This window comes from Eschrichtius robustus, chromosome 16 (assembly GCF_028021215.1).
Source record: "Eschrichtius robustus isolate mEscRob2 chromosome 16, mEscRob2.pri, whole genome shotgun sequence".
NCBI classification, from domain to species: domain Eukaryota; kingdom Metazoa; phylum Chordata; class Mammalia; order Artiodactyla; family Eschrichtiidae; genus Eschrichtius; species Eschrichtius robustus.
Genome location: NC_090839.1, coordinates 31,351,697 through 31,373,608, shown reverse-complemented (window position 1 = coordinate 31,373,608; position 21,912 = coordinate 31,351,697). Strand labels below are relative to the sequence as shown.

The window sequence follows — 21,912 nt, the reverse complement described above, 5'->3', positions numbered from 1 at the left end:
TATTCAAACATTTTATTACAAAATAACAGAGCATCTGCTCAAATAGAAATGCAACTTCAAGAACTCAAGCATTCTTTTTTTTTTTAAATAATAGGACACAGAATTTTATTTTAGTTTAGTTTTTAGTTTTTTCCTCAAATATTTTTTTTTAATGAAGTTTTATTTTATTTTATTTTTTGGTCACGCTGCATGGCTTGTGGGATCTTAGTTCCCTAGCCAGGGATCAAACCCATGGCCCCTGCAGTGGAAGCTCGGACTCCTAACCACTGGACTGCCAGGGAATTCCCACACCTCAAGCATTCTGAATGAGCAAATGGCTTTCCCTGTGGTTTCGACCGAAATCTAGCTTTGACGCCACGTATCTGCACATTCAGATCCATTGAAGGCACCATGCTCCTTCTGCAACCAGGCTAAGTTTCAGGAAGATGCCTCAATTAGCAATTCGCCCCCAACTGCATAGCTGTTCCACTCAGCTGAATGGTCACATTCACATCTGGTAAACTGCTTTATCTGACATCTGAGTCCCTGAGTAAACTATTTAAGAGTTTCAGATTTCCCGAGAAGATCAGGTATTTCAAAGTACCTGACCAGCAGAATTGATATATAAATAACTATGACCTGATCACAAACCCAACCAATCAGAAAAGGAAGTGATTATCATTGAGCAGATGCTACAAACATAGAAAATGGAATCTACAGCATTTACAAAGTACCTAAAATTAGTAAACAAACATGTATATGAGTGCCTTTTCTATTATTAAAAACCATGTGCCCCAATACACAAAAAAGCAACTGTATTTCTAAACAATCCAAAAATGAAATTAAGAAAACAATTCCATTTATAATAGCATCAAAGAGAATAAAATGCTTAGGAATATATTTACCAAGAGAATAACACTTGTATACTGAAAGCTACAAAACATTGGTAAATAACAGCAATGATCTAAATGGAAAGACATTCTATCTTCTTGGGTCAGAAGACCTGATAGTGTTAGGATGGCAATACTTTCCAAAGTGACCTAACAGACTCAGCACAATCCCTGCCAAAATCCCAGTTGCCTTTTGGTGCAGATTATCAACAAGCTGATCCTAAAATTCACATGGAATGTCAAGGGACCCAGGTTAGCCAAAACAATCTTGAAAAAGAAGATTAAGTTGAAGGATTCACTCTTCTCAGTCTCAAAACTTAGTACTACAAAGCTACAGTAATCAAAGCAGTGTGGTACTGGCATAAGGATAGAAATATAGATCAATGCAATAGAAATGAGTCCAAAAATAAACCCATACATTTATGGTCAAGTGATTTTCAACAAAGGGGCCGAGAGAATTCAATGGGAAAATAATAGTCTATCCAACAAATGGTGCTGGGACAACTATATATCCTATATAGCCACATGCAAAAGAATGAATCTGAACCTCTACCTCACACCACACACAAAAATGAACTCAAAATGGATCATAGACCTAAATGTAAGAGCTAAAACTATAAAATGCTTAGAAAAAAATACATAAGTCAGTCTTCATGATCTTAGGTTAGGCAATGATTTCTTATACATGATATCAAAAGCACAAGTGATGAAAGAGAAGACAGATAAGAGTGAGTTCATCAAAATTTAAAACTTCTATGCTGCAAAGGCCACCATCAAGGAAGTGAAAAGACAACCAACAGACTGGGAGAAAATATTTGCAAATTATATACTTGATAAAGGACCTGTATCCAAAACATATAAGAATTCTTACAATACAATAATGAAAAGACAAAGAATCCAACTAAAAAATGAGCAAAGACTTGAACAGACATTTCTCCGAAGAAAATAAAGAGCCAATAAGTACATTAAAAGATGTTCAAAATCATCAGTCATCAGGGAAGTGCAAATCAAAATGAGAGATCCCCTTACACCTATTAAGGCAATTAAAACCCAAAAGACAGACAATAACAAGTATTGGCAAGGATGTAGAGAAATTTAAACTCTTATATACTGCTGGTGAAACTGTAAAATGGTACAGCCACTTTGGACAACAGTTTGACAGTTCCTCAAAAGATTAAACACTGAGTTACCATATGACCCAGCAATTCCACTCCTAGGTATATACCCAAGAGAATTAAAAACATATGTCCACACAAAGACTTGTACATGAATGTTAGAGTCTGTCATACAGAGTGAAGTAAGTCAGAAAGAGAAAAACAAATACAGTATGCTAACACATATATACGGAATCTAAGGAAAAAAAAAAAAAAAAGCCATGAAGAACCTAGTGGCAAGACGGGAATAAAGACACAGACCTACTAGAGAATGGACTTGAGGATATGGGTAGGGGGTGGGGTGAGATGTGACAGGGTAAGAGAGTGTCATGGACATATATACACTACCAAATGTAAAATAGATAGCTAGTGGGAAGCAGCCACATAGCACAGGGAGATCAGCTCGGTGCTTTGTGACCACCTAGAGGGGTGGGATGGGGAGGGTGGGAGGGAGGGAGATGCAAGAGGGAAGAGATATGGGAACATATTGTATGTATATAACTGATTCACTTTGTTATAAAGCAGAAGCTAACAAAACAAAAAAAAAAACATATGTCCACACAAAGACTTGTACATGAATGTTTATAGCCCCATTATTCATAATAAACCAAAGAGTTGAAGCAACCCACAAGATAATCAACTGATAAATGGATAAATACAACATTCTATATCCATACAAAGAATATTATTCTGCAGTAAAAAGGAACAAAGTACTGATTCATGCTACTACATGGATGAACCTTGAAAATATTACACTGAGTGAAAGAACCCAGTCACAAAAATCACATATTGTATGATGCCATAGAGAGACAGAAAATAGACTAGTGTTTACTAGGGACTATGTGTGGGGGAATGAAGAGTGACAGCTAACAGATACAAGGTTTCTTTCTGGAATGATGAAAATGTTCCAAAATTGTATTATGAAGATGGTTGCAAAATTCTATAAATATACTAGAAACTACTAAATTGCACACTTTAAACAGGTGACTTCATAGTATGTAAAGCTATTTAAAGGGTAAAAGATATACCCAATACTTAATATTTTATTCCTGTATTTTTTTTTTAATTGGGGTATAGCTGATTTACAATGCTGTGTTAGTTTCAGGTGTACAGCAAAGTGAATCTGTTATATAAATAAATATAGCCACTCTTTTTTAGATTATTTTCCCATATAGGCCATTACAGAGTATTGAATAGAGTTTCCTGTGCTATACAGTAGGTCCTTATTAGTCATCTGTTTTATATATAGTAGTGTGTATGTGTCAATCCCAATCTTCCAATTTTTCCTCCCCCACCCCTTACCCCCCCGTAACCATAAGTTTATTTTCTACATCTGTAACTCTATTTTGGTTTTGTAGATAAGTTCACTTGTAGCCTTTTTTTAGATTCCATATATAAAGTGATATCATATGGTATTTGTCCTCCTCTGTCTGACTTACTTCACTCAGTATAAGAATCTCTAGGTCCATCCATCCACATTGCTGCAAATGGCATTATTTTGTTCTTCTTTATGGCTGATAATATTCCACTGTATATCTTGTATTTCTCAGAGCACACACGCCCCTTTCCCTTACCTTGAAGCCACAGCCCAGCCTGGCAGTCCAAACCTCTCATAGTCCCCTCCATAAATGTCTCGTACTAGTTTATCCACTTTGGTGCTATCTCCACGTGATGCCATTTCAAGAGCTTCTTCAAATGTGGTACAGCCAGTAAGAAGACAGCAAAGACCAAAAAACGTTCCTCCTCCAAGACTGTGATTAAAAACAAACATAGTATTATAACATTTTTCAAAATAAGAATAGGAGGGTAATACTTATGAATCCAAAACCATATTCATGTTATCAACCCACTCCTGCCCCATCCCAATCATGCAGATGCCACTAAGTAGGAAACAAGTCTGTGAAAAGATAAAAATAAAGTGTCTAATGGACACCTTGAAGATACCATATTCACATAAGCCAAGCAAACAAAGCAGCAAAACACAGGGCCCGCCTCTTTACCCATGTCCCCAATGCAGTCTGGTCACCTGCTGAGTACTAGGAGCCTCAGGTGCAGATCAGCCCACCAGGGCCATGGTGGCACCTCTTCCCTTTCTCTCTCCAAGTGCAAGCCCCGAGTCATCCTCATCCAAGCATCTTGTCACTCTGGGTCATCAGCCCCCTTTACCCGACTAGAACTCCTCCATGAATGTGTTTTCTCTCCCAAAATTACTCCTCTAATTCTTTAACTGACACCTGTTCAAAAACGTGTTTACCCCAATCCCCAGCTCCTGTTTTTCCTCAAGTGATCGCTGATCCTTAAACCAAAAGGTATTCATTCTCATCTGCCACCTAATCCTCCCTTTTCAGACTACCCTCCCCTAAACATTTTTCTATTGCTCAGTACCTCAACTTCTAGATCTCACGACATCCCCTGGCCATGTGTATGTGTGGATACATGTAAAATCTAAACTAGTTCAAAGCTGGGATCTTGCCTTGCCTTCTCCTTATAAATGCTACCTAGTAGCTTTGGTTATTTTATGGTATATGCACACCATAACACTATCTGAGGGCAGGGACCTTGGGCTCAATGAGTCTGCTGATGAGATATTTTATGAAACTATGGTAATGAAATCTTCAGCAATAGAGATTAAAGAAAAGTAGACCATGAAATCAGAATTTCCAAAGAGAAACAATATTTGCTTGCATAATCCCAGAGAAACATATCTTTCACATAATTTTAACAGGTTCTTGAAGATGTTCTTACATGCAGTACCTGAAAACTCAGTTTTAACCCATTATGATATCAAGAATAAATAATGACCTTTATATAAAAGACCTACCTGGTACCTGTGACCCGCTTATAATTATCTTTGGAATATACTGCTAAGATGCTAACCCCAGAGCCAATGTTCACCAGGAGCAGAGGGTATGGATTTCTCAAATCAAATGGTAACTTCTGACATTTTTCAGAATCAGCAGGGTTTTCAAAGTAATAGCACTGTGACCGTCCATTGAATCCAACTGAGTCAATGTATAAAATTCCTTTTATTAAGCAATCTAGTTCATCAAGTTTGCAAAGCTGAAGATCACCTATCTGTAATGAAATAAAAATGTATTCAGATTTTTTAACAAGCCAAGCAGAAATAAAAACTCCGTTTAATAAGGCATTCCCCTCTACATAAGACAAACCATAAAAGTGCTCATGGATGTGTACTATTTGTGCCTGCTTTACAAAACAGATCTGCAGACAACAAATATAGGGATGGAATGACAAGACAGAATTCTGCGCCCACAGACCCAACACACTCAAACCACCGCAGCAGCTGGAGAAATGTGCCAAAACCCAAGCAGAAAACAAGATGTCTGCTTACGGGAACCATGAGGCAGGAGCACAGCTGAGGGCACAGCCCCATCAAAAAGCAGACTCTAAGAAGTCTAAATGATGCAAGGACCTGGAAACACATGGCAGGAGCCACAAGGAATCCAACATCTACCTTCCAAAGACCATCTTCAAGGCTACAGAGTAGTATCAAAGTAGGCCACACTTTATTATTAATAATCTGCAGCCAAAGGACTGAAAGTATCCAATTAGAAAGTAAAATACTTCACTATTTAAACTGATTACAGCCTCAAGGGATGGGGGGAGTTTAGCAGAATCAAAATTTAAAACATTGTTATCAACTTAATTTCATTTAAATAATTAATAAAGGGATGATTAAATTATTATTCATATTATGAAACACTGTATAGCAATTAAGAATGAAGAGGATCTTTATACAAACATACATATATATCAATATATATACATTTTTTTTTTTGGCCGCGCTGCAAAGCATGCAGGATGTTACTTCCCCGACCAGGGATTGAACCCGGGCCCCCTACAGTGGAAGTGCAGTCTTCACCACTGGACCGCCAGGGAAGTCCCAAGAATGAAGAGGATCTTTATTCAATTAAGAATTGAAGTGGGAAGAACTCCAAGACATGTTTTTAGTCAAAAAAAAAAAAAAAAAAAAAACAAGCTGAGAAATATTTTATACAATATGATCCAATTTGCCTTATTTTAAAACCATATTTATATGCACGTGTATGTGTCATACACAGTCATACAAAGAAAAACTAAAAAGATACATAAACTTTTAACTGTGGTAACTTTGCAGAGATGATATAAAGCAACTTTCACTTTTTACTCTATGAACTTCTACCCCATTTGAATGCTACCAGCATTATCTACCTACTCAATATATGTGACAAATACAAAGATGCCTCAACGGCCTAAAGCACCTATTTCTGTTTAAAACCAAGTTTAGCCCTGCAAGTCCTCCCCCTTTAATTCAACTCTCATTTGATTACATTATACTCAATTTACTTTGATCCAAAGGATATGGAAGTTAATAGGTAACTTCATCCTAATCCTTAAGTAATCCCTAATTACGAATATTAAATTACTCCTCTGACGAAACCCAAGCCCTTGAAAATGTTCATCACTGTCCTTATTTTATCTGCTCATGCCCTCCCTGCCACGATGAATTCAATTCTGATTTCCTGACACTTGAATCTCAAGTGTCAGCATTTTCATTTCAAAGCAAAATCGTTTTACACTGGTAGCCTACTGGAATAAATGTAGTTTTCTGCCATTGTATGTCAAACCAATACCTCCTTTTATCTTTCCCATAATTCATGTTAACCTGAACTGCCCTGCTGTGCTATTATTCCTAATGAACCCCAGCCTAATTGACAGAGTCAGATGACCAAATACGTAAGTTACTTCACTAACTCAAGTTACTCATAATGTATGTGTTGCACCCACAAGCAAACTCAATACAATGTGAGGAAATCTGATTCACATTAAAAAAGAAACAGGGTGGGGCTTCCCTGGTGGCGCAGTGGTTGAGAATCCGCCTGCCAATGCAGGGGACACGGGTTCGGGCCCTGGTCTGGGAAGATCCCACATGCCGCGGAGCAACTAAGCCCGTGAGCCACAACTACTGAGCCCGCGCGCCTAGAGCCCGTGCTCCGCAACAAGAGAAGCCATAGCAACGAGAAGCCCACGCACCCCAACAAAAAGTAGCCCCTGCTCGCCGCAACTAGAGAAAGCCCGCGTGCAGCAACAAAGACCCAACGCAGCCAAATATAATAAATAAATAAATTTAAAAAAAAAAAAAAAAAAAAGAAACAGGGTAAACTCCATATTTTTAAAAATACTTCACTGTGGTTTATTAGATAATAGTTACTCCCGATGCACAAACGGGATTTGTTAGGCATTTCATTTTCCCCCAGTTTTCAAGGACAGCGCTGGTGCATACAGATGAGAAACCCCAACAGCCTAAAAGCCAATCCCTAAAGTCTAAAATCTACTCTGCACCTCTCCTTGGATTAGCACACAGCACACAACCTCTGGTAACAGCCCAAATGGTATTCAAACATGTTCCAAAGGCATCTCTACAGGGTCCCAGAAATCGAGAGGTTTTCTCCTCTACCTATCAGTTATAATCCAGAGTCCACTGTGACCGCAAAGGAGGGGGACCTCCTCTCCTCCTGCTACCTTCCCGTTTACTCACAGGTAGAAAAGAAACCACTGAAAACCAACAACCAAGGAAAATTCAAGCAAACAATGCAAAACCAGTTTTAAAATTCATGTCAATTCTATATTATGGTTATGGTCAGTTATGGGAGAAAGGAGATAGAGGACAAAGAAAGAAAACAAAGTCACAAACCATACAATGACACGCAAGGTTCGGGGGGAGAAAATGAAAAACAACATAGGCAAAGGCAGAATCTCTGTAGTAACATTCTTATTGGTGGCATTAAAAACATGGTCACTGAAGATATTTTAAATCTACACTGCACTCTGAAGGTCAGAGCCTTGGCCAATTCGCCTATCAATTCTCCCATCTACCCCCACATCCACCCTCAAATGACCTAGCCTCAAGGCCTTACACACAGTGTTCACTGAATGAAAACAAAATCAAGGGCCCACTGGCACTCCCCCTACTATCCAGACTCCTGTTAACAAGTGTGCAGCTCAGGACACATTAAAAGGCATTTGGGGAGAGCAGACTCTGCTGTCAACCATCTCTGACTAACCCTGAGGCCTGGAAAACACTGCTTTGGACCAGAGTTCCCCATATTTCTAAATAGTAAAATTGCCAAGAAACAAATGAGGGGGATAAGAAAAATTGTGTGGTAGATAAGATTGGAAACAATTTTATAACATGAAATGACATTAATTTTTTAAATTATTTTTCAATCACATTGTTTAAGACAATGATATTGTTCCTCACTGGTAGTTCCTTCCTGTGCTTATTACAGCTTTACTATTTTTTCATAGTAAAAGAACAACAAAATGCTATGCTGTCAGTGCTTCTGATTCTCATCAACTCATCTGAATTGGGCAAAAAGTAAACTATACAACAGTCTCTAGATGGCAACTCCTATCACTAATTGATATTTAATCTTAACTTGACTCAAGAAAATTCAAGTTCCATTAGAGATGGAAATGATTCCACCACTTGCTATTGGTATTATTTTTAACAATCAGATTACCATAAATTGTATATAAGCTAAAAAATGCATACTGTGAGAAAATCCTGCTCAAATTTGTACGCTCCACCTCCAGTGGCACAAAAGACAGTGTGGAGACTCGAGAAGTTTTTATCTCTGCCCATTTGAATAAAAGCAGGCATGTCATGAGTGGGAAAGCGTATAAAGTGCAGATTGCCTTTGCGTCCACACAGAGTCAGATCCTTCAGCTCCAGGTGCACGTCCCGAATACCCGTGGACCCATAAGCCACATTGGAGGTCAGGTACTTTCGAATGCTTTTAAGACTTTCCACTTCTTCCTCTTCTTCTTCAGCAGTGATGTCTTTGGGTTCAAAATAAACCAGCTTGACCAGGGTCCCACCAATATCCAAGCCAAACCAAGGAAAAACTAAATGGGGAAGGAAAAAAAAGTCAGAACAGCTTTTTTTCTGAAAACTAAATTTACACTTATTAGATTAACAATTTATTTCATACCTTGAGGTTTCCAAGAACTATATACACAAAAAGGTTTTTGGGAGAAGAAATGTGATTGTCTAATCTGGAAACAAATCTTAAAAAAAAAATTACAAAGATCAAAAAGAAAAATACCACAATGTTAAGCCAACACAACCCTCTTAGACAAGCCCAAACTGCACTGAGAAATATTAAAAAACAGCAAAATGACTACTCATTAACCTCAACTCTGAAAAAAAAGATTGAGAATGAAAATCTTCATCCTTGCCCTTGCCTTAAAGAAATGTTGAGACTTTTCAGAGCTTTGGTTTAGTACTCAAACTAGGGCTAGAGGAAATTCCCAACCCTATGTAACATATAAGCTCCAGTGGTCAATTTCTCTCAAACCCTGATATCAATCAATCCATCAGGCTTTCAATGGCCATCAGTGGAACAGGTGTTTCAAAGTTAATACCCGTTCCCCAAAAATCCATCCCCAAAAATCCATCCCAGGACTTCCCTGGCGGTCCAGTGGTTAAGACTCCTGCGCTTCCAATGCAGGGGACGCAGATTTGATCCCTGGTCGGGGAACTAGGATCCCACATACCACGCGGAGGAGCTTCAAAAAATAAAAAAAATCCATCCCAAAAAATGGCTTAAGAGACTGGATCAAGATAAACTGCATTAGCTATACATGCCTTCTCCTCCCACCTTAAATCCTAGAAATGACTAAAGATATAAACTTACTGATTTTCTAAAATAATTCTGAGAAACCAGAAGTGATACCATCAGCAGAATGAAGTTGATAGAGGCAATAACTGTCCAGAACCCTGAAAAGAGAAATGCTATAAAAATTGGGAGCAGCTATGAAGGTGCGGGGAGCAGATGGGTGCTCCATCCAAGCTGTCGATGGGGTAGCTGCCATGGGGAAACAGAAGCAGGCTCTGGTGCAGTCATAGTGATATGGTGGGGAAATACCCTTGGCACAACTGGACAGGCCAGCCACTCCCTTCCCCCTCCTCCAAAGAGGCAAAGTCTTCACTGGGCACAGGCACTTGAGCCCAAGCATCAGTACGCATCCACGTAGCTGCTGTTACCCAGAAGAAGTGGGAAGCCCCCACATCTGGCCGTATTTCCCATCTCTCCCCTACAATCCATCCTGACAGACTGGTAAACAGACACTGCACTCACTGACAGGAGAATAGCAATCCTTAAACCAGAGATGATCACTTTACAGACCAGAATCACCAAAAGGGAAAAATCAACAACACAAAACCAAGAAGCTAACATCTGAAGAAAGAGTTGCAGGAACAAAGAGGAGGCTTTAAAAGAATCATAAATATCCTCCAAGGTAAAATGAGATTTCATCCATGAAAAATGAATAAACTATTGTAAATCAACTATACTTCAATAAAAAAATAAATTTTAAAAATGAATAAGCCACCGTAAAGAAAAATTAGAAATTAAGAAATGATTGCCAGCTGTGGTTGTGGCTGTTAAGAATCTACACATGTGACAAAATTATATAGAACTAAATACACATATACAAAAGAGTTTACGTAAAACTGGTTAAATCTAAATAAGGTCTGTGAACTGTATCAATGTTAATTTCCTAGTTGGGGGTTGGGGGAGAAGCTTCCAAAACCAAAAAGAGCAGGGCAGGGGGCGGGGCGCAGGGCGGGGGTACACACCAATATACTTAACATAGGTGACTCTCAAAAACAGGCTGAGTGAAAAAAGCTTGGCACAAAAGGCTACATACTATATAAGTCCATTATATGAAACTCTAGAAAATGCAAGCTCATCATTTCTGCATCTGATAGAAAGCAGATCACTGGCTGGGGGAGTGAGAGAGGGAAGGACTATACAGGGGCAGGAGAAAACTTTCTGTAATAACCCAAATCTTAATTGTTGGGGGCAAGAGGGGAGCTTCATGGGTGCATTTATCTGTCAAAATATATGGAACTATACACTTTATATGGATATATTTTATTGTATGTAAATTATATCCAATAAAGACACTTTTATAATAGAAAAAAACGAGAAATATTTATTTCCAAAATAAAGCGCCACAGATACATTTAATAACAAAATGGGCACAGAAAAAACAAATGGAACAAAACTAAGAAACTCTCCCAAAATGCCTCTTGAGTATGAAAGAAAGGTAGATATACAGAACACAGAACCAGAAAGTCCAACATCTGTGTTATATGAGTTCTAGAAATTTTCTGGGGGAGATAGGGGAAGACAGAAATCATTGGCTTGAAATAAAATTAATAAGTGTAGAAAGGGGAGATGTATAGTCACATCCTATTGAAATTTCAGGAAATCCCTAAAAACTCCCAAAGGAAAAAAGTGAATTCCTACGAAGATACATAAATCACATAAAAGTAAACTTAGACTTTTCGTCAGTAACACAGATGCTAGAAGACAAGAGCGCACTGGCCAAGTTATAAGGAAAACAATTTGAAATTCATATCCAGCCAAATCAGCTTTCAAATGGGAGTGCAAGAGAAAGACATTTCTACACATGAAAGAGCTCAACATTTACTATTCAAAGACCTTCTCTGAAATAATTAGTAGATGCACTCCAATATAATTTTTTAAAGCACCCAAGAAGATGTGAGCTATATATACAATGATAAGCACAGGAAGCAATACATGCTGACTTTTAGGAAAATAAGCAATCTGTAACTAAAATACTTACATGATTTCAACATAGGAAGTCGAAGAGGGAAGAGAAAGGAGAGGGAAGTCAAAGCAAGCAGCAGCTCTGTCTCGTTGGGGAATGGAAGACATAGATTCTGATTATTTCTAAACAAGAATAAAGAAGTGATGGTTTAAATGCGTTAAAAATCTACAGGCTGGGGTTCCCTGGTGGCACAGTAGTTAAGAATCCACCTGCCGGGGCTTCCCTGGTGGCGCACTGGTTGAGAACCTGCCTGCCAATGCAGGGGACACGGGTTCCATCCCTGGCCCGGGAGGACCCCACATGCTGCGGAGCAACTAAGCCCGTGTGCCACAACTACTGAGCCTGCGCTTTAGAGCCCGTGTGCCGCAACTACTGAAGCCGGCGCGCCTAGAGCCCGTGCTCCACGAGAGAGGCCACCACAATGAGAAGCCCGTGCACCGCAACGAAGAGTAGCCCCCGCTCACCGCAACTGGAGAAGGCCCGTGCACAGCAATGAAGACCCAACACAGCCAAAAATAAATAAATAAATAAATTTAAAAAAAAAAAAAAAAAAAGAATCCACCTGCCAATGCAGGGGACACGGGTTCGAGCCCTGGTCCAGGAAGATCCCACATGCTACGGAGCAACTAAGCCCGTGCGCCACAACTACTGCTGAGCCTGCGCTCTAGAGCCCGCGAGCCACAACTACTGAGCCCGTGTGCCAAAACTACTGAAGCCCACGTGCCTAGAGCACACGCTGTGCAACAAGAGAAACCACCACAACGAGAAGGCCGCACACCATATGAAGAGTAGCCCCCACTCGCTGCCACTAGAGAAAGCCCGTGCAGCTACGAAGACCCAGCACAGCCAAAAATAAATTTAAATAAATAAATTAAAAAAAAAAATTTACAGGCAACTCCAAAAAAAGAGAAAATGAACATATGACCTTCAAACAACCAGGGGGAAAAAATCAGTTCAAAAACAAAGAAGAAAAAAAGTATAGTAAATACAAAACAAAAAATGACAGGAATGAATGCAAACATATCAGTAATCACAGACAGGTCAAATTTCTCTTCCAGATTGAAGAGAAAATTCAGCTATATGCTTATATAAAAAGATACATCTAAAATAAGATAATACAAGTAGACTGAAGGTAAATAAATGCTAAAACACCCACAATAGAGTCCCATCATAAAGAGGAGTTGGATTCTTTAAGATGAAAATGGCATTCAGTCAAAAATGAATAAATCAAAATCTTAAGCACCTCACTGGAGACTGATAGAACGGTTGACTTACATTTAGGAAACATGATACAGTAAAAGTCAAAGCTCATGTTTCAAGACCAATACTGCATTTATCAAGGGCTCACATTATAAGAGGTGCCCCTCCAAACAGTGATCTACCATCCCTGAGCTCACTTGCAACTACTGGGTTGGCCAAAAAGTTCATTCAGGTTTCTGTAACAGCTTACAAAAACCCGAACGAACTTTTTGGCCAATCCAATATATATTCACTGACTAAATCCGTGAGTAGGGTCACCGTCACCATGCTTTGCCACATTTATATAGTTGAATTTGGGTAAGCAAAACAAATGCCTGGACAATGTTACTCCACTCTATTAAGCAAATGTTAACAGAAAGCAAATACAATACTAGCAGACTGAAAAGAATTCAAACAAACAAAAAGCATTATAAGAGGACAAAAAGAAATTGTCATGTGCATATAAAACTATAATTGATATGATCCTGACATATGCTTCAAAAAATATTAAAAACAAGGAGAAACTGACAAATCTACAAATCACCAGAACCTCAAATTCCAAAGAACAAAACCATACCACATTCACTTTCCACAATACCTCAAAATAAGAAATTAATCCAACAGACACAAGGAAATAAATCTATCCACCTGGAAATCTTCAAACTCATTTCTATTAACTCCGAGACTGAAGAAGAAATCAAAACACAATTTATTTTTGAATGAATGACAATGAGAACACTATATAGCAAAAGGAATAGGATGTCTACCCAAGGTGGGACTCAAAGGGTAACTTCTAGCCTTAAATGTTTATCAAATGTATTCAAAAAGAAGGAAGCTTGAATAAAAGGGAATGTCACATACAATTTGAAATGCTAGAAAAATAAAGCAGACCCAAAATAAGCAGAAGGAAGTTATTAAAGATGAAAGCAAGATGTAAATGAAATTAGAAAAACATCATCATGAACAAAGCCACAACAAGCTGATCAGTAAAATCAAGCTTTGAAAAAGTCATTAAAACAGACAAACTTCTGGTAAGTGTATCTAAGAAAAAGAAAGAAGATATAACTTTTCCCAAAAAAAAAAAAAAAAAAAAAAAAGATCAAAGAAGATGAACCTACCGCAACCAGAAACTACAAATAAGCCAATTTACAACTTTGTAACAGTGAATTTAAAATGTACACTAAACAGAGGATTAGCTAGAAAAGAATAAAAAAGTGGTTCAAAATGAGGTAAAAAACACAGATCAAAAGCACTGAAAATTTTTAAAAAGAGGTCAAAGATCTACCACCCAAACAACAACAAAAAAGCACCAGGCCGTAATGGTTTCCAGGCAAACCATTAAGAGCTTCTAGGGCACAAAACAATCTAGAAAGATTCCCAAGTCATTGTAACTTCATATCAAAACTAGAAAAGAAGTATCTCACAAAACAAACGCAAAAATATTAAATTATTAAACAACAGAATCCAGTTGTGCAATAAAAGTAATATACCATGGCCAACAGGGATTCTTTGGAATGCAAGGATGGTTTTCACATTAAAATTCCAATTAAGGAGGCTTGCTTACATTAGTACATTGAAGGAGAAAAACCATGATTATCTCAATACATTCCAAAAAATAAAAATTAAGAGAATCAATTAAGCCAACAAAATAAAAAAAATTTTTTAATAACTGGACACACCAAAAAAGAATACAAATACAAATACCAATAGCTTTTCCTATGTTATAAGCAAAATCCAGCAAGAAAATGACGTGAAAAAAGTGTCATGCATAACAAAAACCACAAAATATTTATAAATAAATCTAATACTAAATATCTATGATTGCTATTAAAATGGTGTACTGAAAAACATAATAGTGGGAAGATATATCATGTTCCAGGAAGGAAAACTAAATACTATTAAAGTGTCAATTCTCCCCCAAATTAATCTAACTAACAATGTCAACGCAATTCTAAAGAGAACACTGTGGCTGACTCTCCAGCCATTCCACCTCAGTCAGAAAGAGAGTCCTGATTTTTTTTTTTTTTTTTTTTTTTTTTTAACACCAACAGAAACTCCATTTCCAGTGATGAGGGACTAACTCAACCTGGCATGAGTCATGAAGTCTGGCCCTGACTGGAAGAATAAAAAGTTTCTTCACTAATGAAATCAACAGTGCTGGATACGACTGAAGTAAGGAGATTCAATTCCTCTTTTCCTACTAACAGCGCCATTCTTTTAACCATCAACTTTAAGATGATGCCAACCTCATGGAGAGCAAAGAAGAGACACAGCACTCTACCAACAAATATATCTCATCAACAGCATTGGAATCTGAAGTTTTGGACATATCTAAGACCAATGGAAGACTGTAATGCTTAAAACAAATTAAGCCTTACTCCCCTTTCCACAGACTAAAAAGTTGAAACATTAGTTTATGGCTATTATGTTTTAAATGAGCATCTATTAACAGCCAAGCACTTTACTGCACGAGTTTATTTAATGTTTACAATAACCATGCACAGTAATCACCCCACTTACAGATTAAGAAACTGAAGTGCAAGGACTTCCTTGATGGTCCAGGGACTAAGGCTCTGCACTCCCAATGCCGGGGGCCCAGGTTCAATCCCTGGTCAGGGAATTAGATCCCACATGCTGCAACTAAGAGTTCACATGCTGCAAATAAGAGTTCGCATGCCGCAACTAAAGATCCCACAAGCCACAACTAAAAAAAAAAAAAGATCCCGCATGCCGCAACTAAGACCTGGCACAGCCAAATAAATAAATAAATATTTTTTTAAAAATAAGAATGAAAGAAAAAGAAACTTAAGTGCAAAAGAGCCCAAGGTCACAGTCAAGAAACGGCAGAAGTGGGACTCAAACTCAGATTTCCTAAATCCTTTTAAAAGTATCTTTTAACCAGTATCTATACAAACCTAACAGCACAAAACACATATTCTTGGGTTAAATTTTTTTTTAAGTAAAAGTAGTTTAATAAAATTCACATACCTTAAATAAATAAAGAGAACCAACAATATATAAGGAAAAATAAGGAGCCTAAGGCTGAAAAGAGTAAATAGCCTTATTATATCCTTTAGTAACTTCTGGATTTTTTCGTTATACTACTAATCAAACCATTTACATATTCAAGAACTGAGAGACAATGAAAGACATGGGAGGTCCATTAGATGCATGCTCTCTGATAATCTCTCAGGCCATACAATTCTGTTATTTCTAAACATTCAGCCTATCAAAGGGGGTTTAGATTTCTATCAATAACTGAGAGACTGCCCCATATACTATGACATGATGACTACTAGAATAAGCCTTCCAATTCTTATTCAAAACACTATGTGTGGCACTTCCCTGGTGGCGCAGTGGTTAAGAATCCACCCGCCAATAAAGGGGACACGGGTTCGAGCCCTGGTCCGGGAAGATCCCACATGCCGCGGAGCAACTAAGCCTGTGCACCACAACTACTGAGCCTGTGCTCTTACCCCGCGCGTGCCACAACTACTGAAGCCCGTGCTCAGCAACAAAAGAAGCCAACGCAATGAGAAGCCCGTGCACCGCAACGAAGAGTAGCTCCCGCTCGCCGCAACTAGAGAAAGCCTGCGCACAGCAACAAAGACCCAATGCAGCCAAAAATAAACAAATTAAAAAAAAAACAACAAACCACTATGTGTTTCTGGCAGGAAAAGTCATGGAAAGTCAAGGAACTTTTGCTATGCCCTCACATGCCTCATATCTCACTAATAAAAGGCCTACTTTATCACTTCTGATTAGTGAGTCTTTCCATTAATTTTCACAGATATTTTAGTCTGTTTTCGGCCTTCAGCATATTTCCTGATATATTTCCTCCAAGGTACTCCACCTAGACAATGTACACTTGACTTAGGACACATTTCTAGGAAGAATTTAAACTTTCCCTCACAGATTTATGTAAAATCATCAATAGCTCACTGTCTCAATAATAGGTCTCAACAACTGAAATGCTTTCCAATGAGAAATATATGGTTTATTTATAAAAGTGTACTCAATTTTCCAACATTATGAACTATATCTTTACCAGATCACATGTGGTTAAAATACTGCAAACCCAAATCCCTAGACTGGTCTAGGCAGCGATCTTTGGCCTCATATTAAAAGACAGACCTTGGGACTTCCCTGGTGGTCCAGTGGTTAAGACTCTGAGCTCCCAGTGCAGAGGGTCCGGGTTCAATCCCTGGTCAGGGAACTAGATCCCACGTGCCGCAACTAAAAAGTCTGCATGCCGCAACTAAAAAGATCCTGCTCGCACATGACACCAAAGATCCCGCGTGCTGCAACTAAGAAAGACCCAGTGCAGCCAAATAAATAAATAAATATTTATTTATCTTACCTTTTAAAAGACGGACCTCAATAAATATTCCCAAAATAGTTTAACTCAGGGACCAGATACTTATAAAATACTACCTACTATAAAACCAGCAGAATCAATAAAGAAATATAAACAGGGCTTCCCTGGTGGTGCAATGGTTAAGGATCTGCCTGCCAATGCAGGGGACACAGGTTTGAGCCCTGGTCCGGGAAGATCCCACATGCCGCGGAGCAACTAAGCCCAGGTGCTACAACTAGGGAGCCCGCGTGCCGCAACTACTGAAGCCCGCGCGCCTAGAGCCCGTGCTCCGCAACAAGAGAAGCCACCACAATGAGAACCCCACGCACCACAACGAAAGAGTAGCCCCCGCTCGCCGCAACTAGAGAAAGCCCACGCACAGCAACAAAGACCCAACACAGCCATAAATAAATAAATAAAATTTATTTTTTAAAAAAAGAAATATAAACATACAAAACCTAATAGGCTACTAAAAACTGCAAGATAGCTTTCACTTTCAGAAAGCAAACTTTAAGCCATTATAAAGGGTTTTCATATCCTAGTCCACCTTGCTGACAAAAATTGAGAAAGAATATTAACTGAGAAAGAACAGTGCCTGAAGATAAAGATACCCCAAATTATGAACCTGAAAAGTGCTCCCAAGGTTATAAATTTAAGCCCAAGGAACCTCACTGCTCTTTTAAATAACCAGACAAAATAGCTATTCTGCTATATCACTGCCTGATAAGGTACTCTCAAACAACATACAGGCTATTATCTTGGTCCTTATCTCTCCTTTTAACATGTGTTTAAGCAGAATATTTTTAATAACATACATCCCCCTTGCTTATGGTCTCCTCAGATATACAGAGGGCAGTGATGCCAACACTCAACAATTATACTATCTAAATGCACAATTCATACATGGGCCCCTAAAATAACATACTTAATTTTACAAGCTGCATAATTATATTATTTTTAAGTTATGCTTAATGCTTTATATTCGTTATTCATCAAAGAAGAGGAGCTGTGTTTACTTTTATTTCATTTAGGTTTAAAGTTGATAAAACAATAGGTTAAAAAGCATCCTCTCCTATTCTGTCCCTCAAAAATAGGCTACAAAGCAATAGAAATCTAACTTTTTTCCTGGGCTCCCAGTGGGCGGCCCTTCCTAATTCCCTAACTGAAGATGAAACACTGCACCTGATAAAAGGCAACCTCCCAGCACCAGTTCCATTCTGGCAACACTGATGCTCCCCCAATACCAAGGAAAAGCTAACTATTTTCTAGATTAGTATTATCAAGCTACAAACAAAAGCTTTATTTTCTAGACTAATGGAGGTTAAAGAAATTCCATGATTGGCATGAGTCCAAAATCAGCATGTCCCCAAGCTTTCCCTGGAGTGCTAAAACATGCTCGGGAGTCACCTTCAAAGATCCAGCTCATCCCCCAGCACTGCCATGAAGCACTGTGATCCCAGAGTTCCCACACCTCCTGCACATCTGGGGCCCTAGATTAAAATGTATGTTCTCTTGTTACATGTTACATGCATGTAATGTTCTCTTGTTACATTTGCCAAAACTGTACATTTTACTGTATGTAATTATGCCTCAATAAAATTTTAAAAATTAAAAGATGTTTTTAGACCCCTCTGCAGATCAGAGGGTTTTTTTTTTTTAAGCTTCTGAGTGATTCCACATGAGAACCACTACTCTGGACTACATCGCATGTACCTTCCAAGATGTGGAAAGTCAAGAAACTGGGTCTGAAGTCAGACACCTAGAATCAAAACACAGCTCCATTACTAACTCACTATACGCCCTTGGACAAAGAAAATTTCACTGAGCCTGTTGCCTAATCTGGAAGCTGGGGATAACAAATACCCACCTCAGAGGATAACTGCAAGACTTAAATGTTTATAAAGTATTTGGCACAGTGTCTAACATGAACACGTAAGCATCATCGTTACCATCATTAGCATCTTTGTTTCCATCATTTTAAACCAATCTTTATTTGGTAATTCTCTCAGACCTATGAGACATACTCCAGCTAATCTAAAACTTTTGAAGAACTTCTTAGACACACATGCCTAGCCTCATCCCTAATGACTATGATGTGTTAAGTCTGAGGTGGGACAGGTTTGGGAATCACACTGCTCTAGGGAACATGTGTAGCAGAACATGACTATAATCAGGGCCCACAATTCCTAAGATAAACTGAACAGCTCCTTCTAGTTTCCAATGACAACTAGTCTCCTACCTTAAGATAAGTAGTGTAATGATATCAGAATGAGGTTTTCTAACAAAAGTAAGGTGGCACCAACCCAACTCTCCTAATAAAAAATACAAATATTTAATCTTTATTGAATTCTCTCAAAGTTAAAACCAAAGTATATTCTTTGAGGGATTAGCAATCAATACACTGCTTCTCTATCTAACAGGTATACCCCTGGACAGTACAGAAAGAACAAATGGAAAGAAAAAACATCTTGTTTATGTCTTTAGTTCTCATTATCTGAGAGATGGCTTTTCGTGACTTTTGTAAGGACTAATGAATTTATTAAAGCTCTTAGAAGAGTACATGAAAACAATTTTTAAGAGTGCCTGACTGCTGGCAAACACCGAAATTACAATACTTAGAATCTTCATGGCCAGTGGTCACAAAGCCACTACATGGCTGTGATTCTTTTTTGCTGAATCTCTGGAATTTACCTCCATCTCTAATGAGGCAGTACAAAACCACGAAGGAACTAATGTTTTGCATCGCTTAAAAATCAGGTGCTTCTCAAAACAGGAACCAGGCTCTAAAAACGGTATAGGTTGACAGCGGATCATCTCTTTTCCAATTCTCTTTCAAGAACATAGGAAAAGACAAAAGAATTAAGAACTCTCAAACTTTTCACAGCAAAATAGGGGTGCATTTAATATTTAATCATCCAAATCATATAAAAGTAAAGCAACTGGGTTGCTGGGCTGAAGTAAAAGACTATCCAATAAAGACCTCACACCCGGGGGGGTGGGGGGGGTGGTGTGATGAACTGGGCTATTGGGATTGACATGTATACACTGATGTGTATAAAATTGATGACTAATAAGGATCTGCTGTATAAAAAAAAAAGTAAAAAATAATAATAATTTTTTTTAAAATGACCTCACACTCATCCTGCCACTTTCTCCCTCTCAAAATCTACATTTAAAACAAGTTGATTTCCAGAAATAGGAATCTGGCAACGACAAGAAAAAAAATATATAGCCACATGTAAAAGGCTAATTATATCGTAAAACTCATATTAGAGTATCAAGACAGTGGATACTTTCAAGAGTTGCAATGGCTGTTTGAAGGAGGACCCGAACTGAAGACCTGTAAAGAGAAGAAAATATCTGGACTAGATCACAATGCAGAAAAAGAAACCTGATAATAAAACGGAAAAACCGATTCTCTGGGAAGAGCATGTGCAGCCGCCAAGGCGAGAAGTCGTTTCCCCTCAAAAAAGAAAGGCTTAATGCCCAGAGTGCTACAGTACTGAATCGTATCAGCAAAGAGATGGAAAGAAAATAGAGGCGATATCTGGGTGAGACATGACCCGAATTCTCATGGGAAGAAAAGCAGACAAAGCTTAGTACACAGAACACGGAATCCAGTTTTAGGCTTGCAGCAACTCAACCATTTTCCTTGAGCCCAAAATCTCCAGGTAAAAAGGATGTAACGTCTTGCAGCTCTTTGGAAATCCACGGAAGACAGACACTGGGGATTCAAACGACTTGAGGGAGTAGGGGAGGTGGTGAAAATGGGTCAAAAGAAGCTTTCCCGAGGAAAAAAATAATGCGATTCTCGGCCGAATAATGCACAAGGAACCAAGAACCGGGAGGGAGAAAAGGTCCTGGGTACGGACGCTACACTCGGACAACCGAGAAGCAGAAGCGCGAGGCCGGACGGGGCCGAACCCGCAGCCCCCGCGTTGGGGGACCCGAGGCCTCCAGCCAGGTGTCAGCCCAGCACCAACCTGGGACCACCGAGCGGGGGCACTGTCTCCGCGCGGGAAAAACGGCGACCGGGCCGGAAGGGGGCAGGGCGAAATGCGAGGGCGCCCCGCCGGGCACTTACGCGGCCGCTTCTTCCTGAGGTTTTCGACGCGCTGACGGGAGGCCGACGTAGCGCCGCTGTAAGAGCCGGGCCGGTCCCGCCTTACGCCCTCCGCCGAAGCCGAGGCCCCGACTGCGGGGGCCGACGCGCTGTTCGCCCGGCGCCGCAGTGGCTCCCGGCGCCGCCCATCGGGGCCGCCGGGCGTCGGCTCCCGGACCGACGAGGCGGAGGTGGCGGCGACACCGCAGTGGCGCTCCATGGGCGCGCCGAGCCGGCCCGCTCCCATCCGCAGCAGGAACCGCTGCCGACCGAGCCAGCCCCCCAGAGCCGGTGCCCTCGTCGCCTCCTCCGCGGCAATCCAGCCAGAGCAGAAGAACATCCTCGGCAGGCCGCCTCTTCCGTTGCGCCAACGCGCAGCAAGCCAATCCAAACAAGATGGGGGCGGCCCGAAGGCCTCGTATCCAATCGGCTGTCTCATTCGAGGCGGATCGACCGCGCCTCCGTCCAATGAAAGGCTCGGGGCGGGGCGAAGGACGGCGAGGGTGGGGATCCGGGCTGGGAGGAGGAGAAGGCGGTGTTGCTGAG

The 21,912-nt window shown here is 39.7% G+C and overlaps 1 protein-coding gene across 4 annotated transcripts in view; it reads right to left on the bottom strand.

Moving 5' to 3' along the window:
* The window catches only part of PANK2 (pantothenate kinase 2), a 28,393-nt gene extending 6,691 nt beyond the window's left edge, over positions 1-21,702 (bottom strand). The window contains exons 1-6 of one of the 4 annotated variants that reach the window (XM_068524843.1): positions 21,349-21,700; positions 9,724-9,806; positions 9,019-9,094; positions 8,580-8,932; positions 4,845-5,098; positions 3,598-3,774 (exon numbers count right to left, since the gene is read on the bottom strand). In XM_068524843.1, the coding sequence (XP_068380944.1) occupies positions 3,598-3,774; positions 4,845-5,098; positions 8,580-8,932; positions 9,019-9,094; positions 9,724-9,806; positions 21,349-21,613 (1,208 nt within the window). In that variant the 5' untranslated portion in view covers positions 21,614-21,700. Of the gene's footprint in view, positions 1-3,597; positions 3,775-4,844; positions 5,099-8,579; positions 8,933-9,018; positions 9,095-9,723; positions 9,807-21,247; positions 21,265-21,348 lie in introns of those variants that run through there. The other 3 variants (XM_068524844.1, XM_068524845.1, XM_068524846.1) reach the window with 3 other exon arrangements.
* Positions 21,703-21,912: the final 210 nt, after the last annotated feature.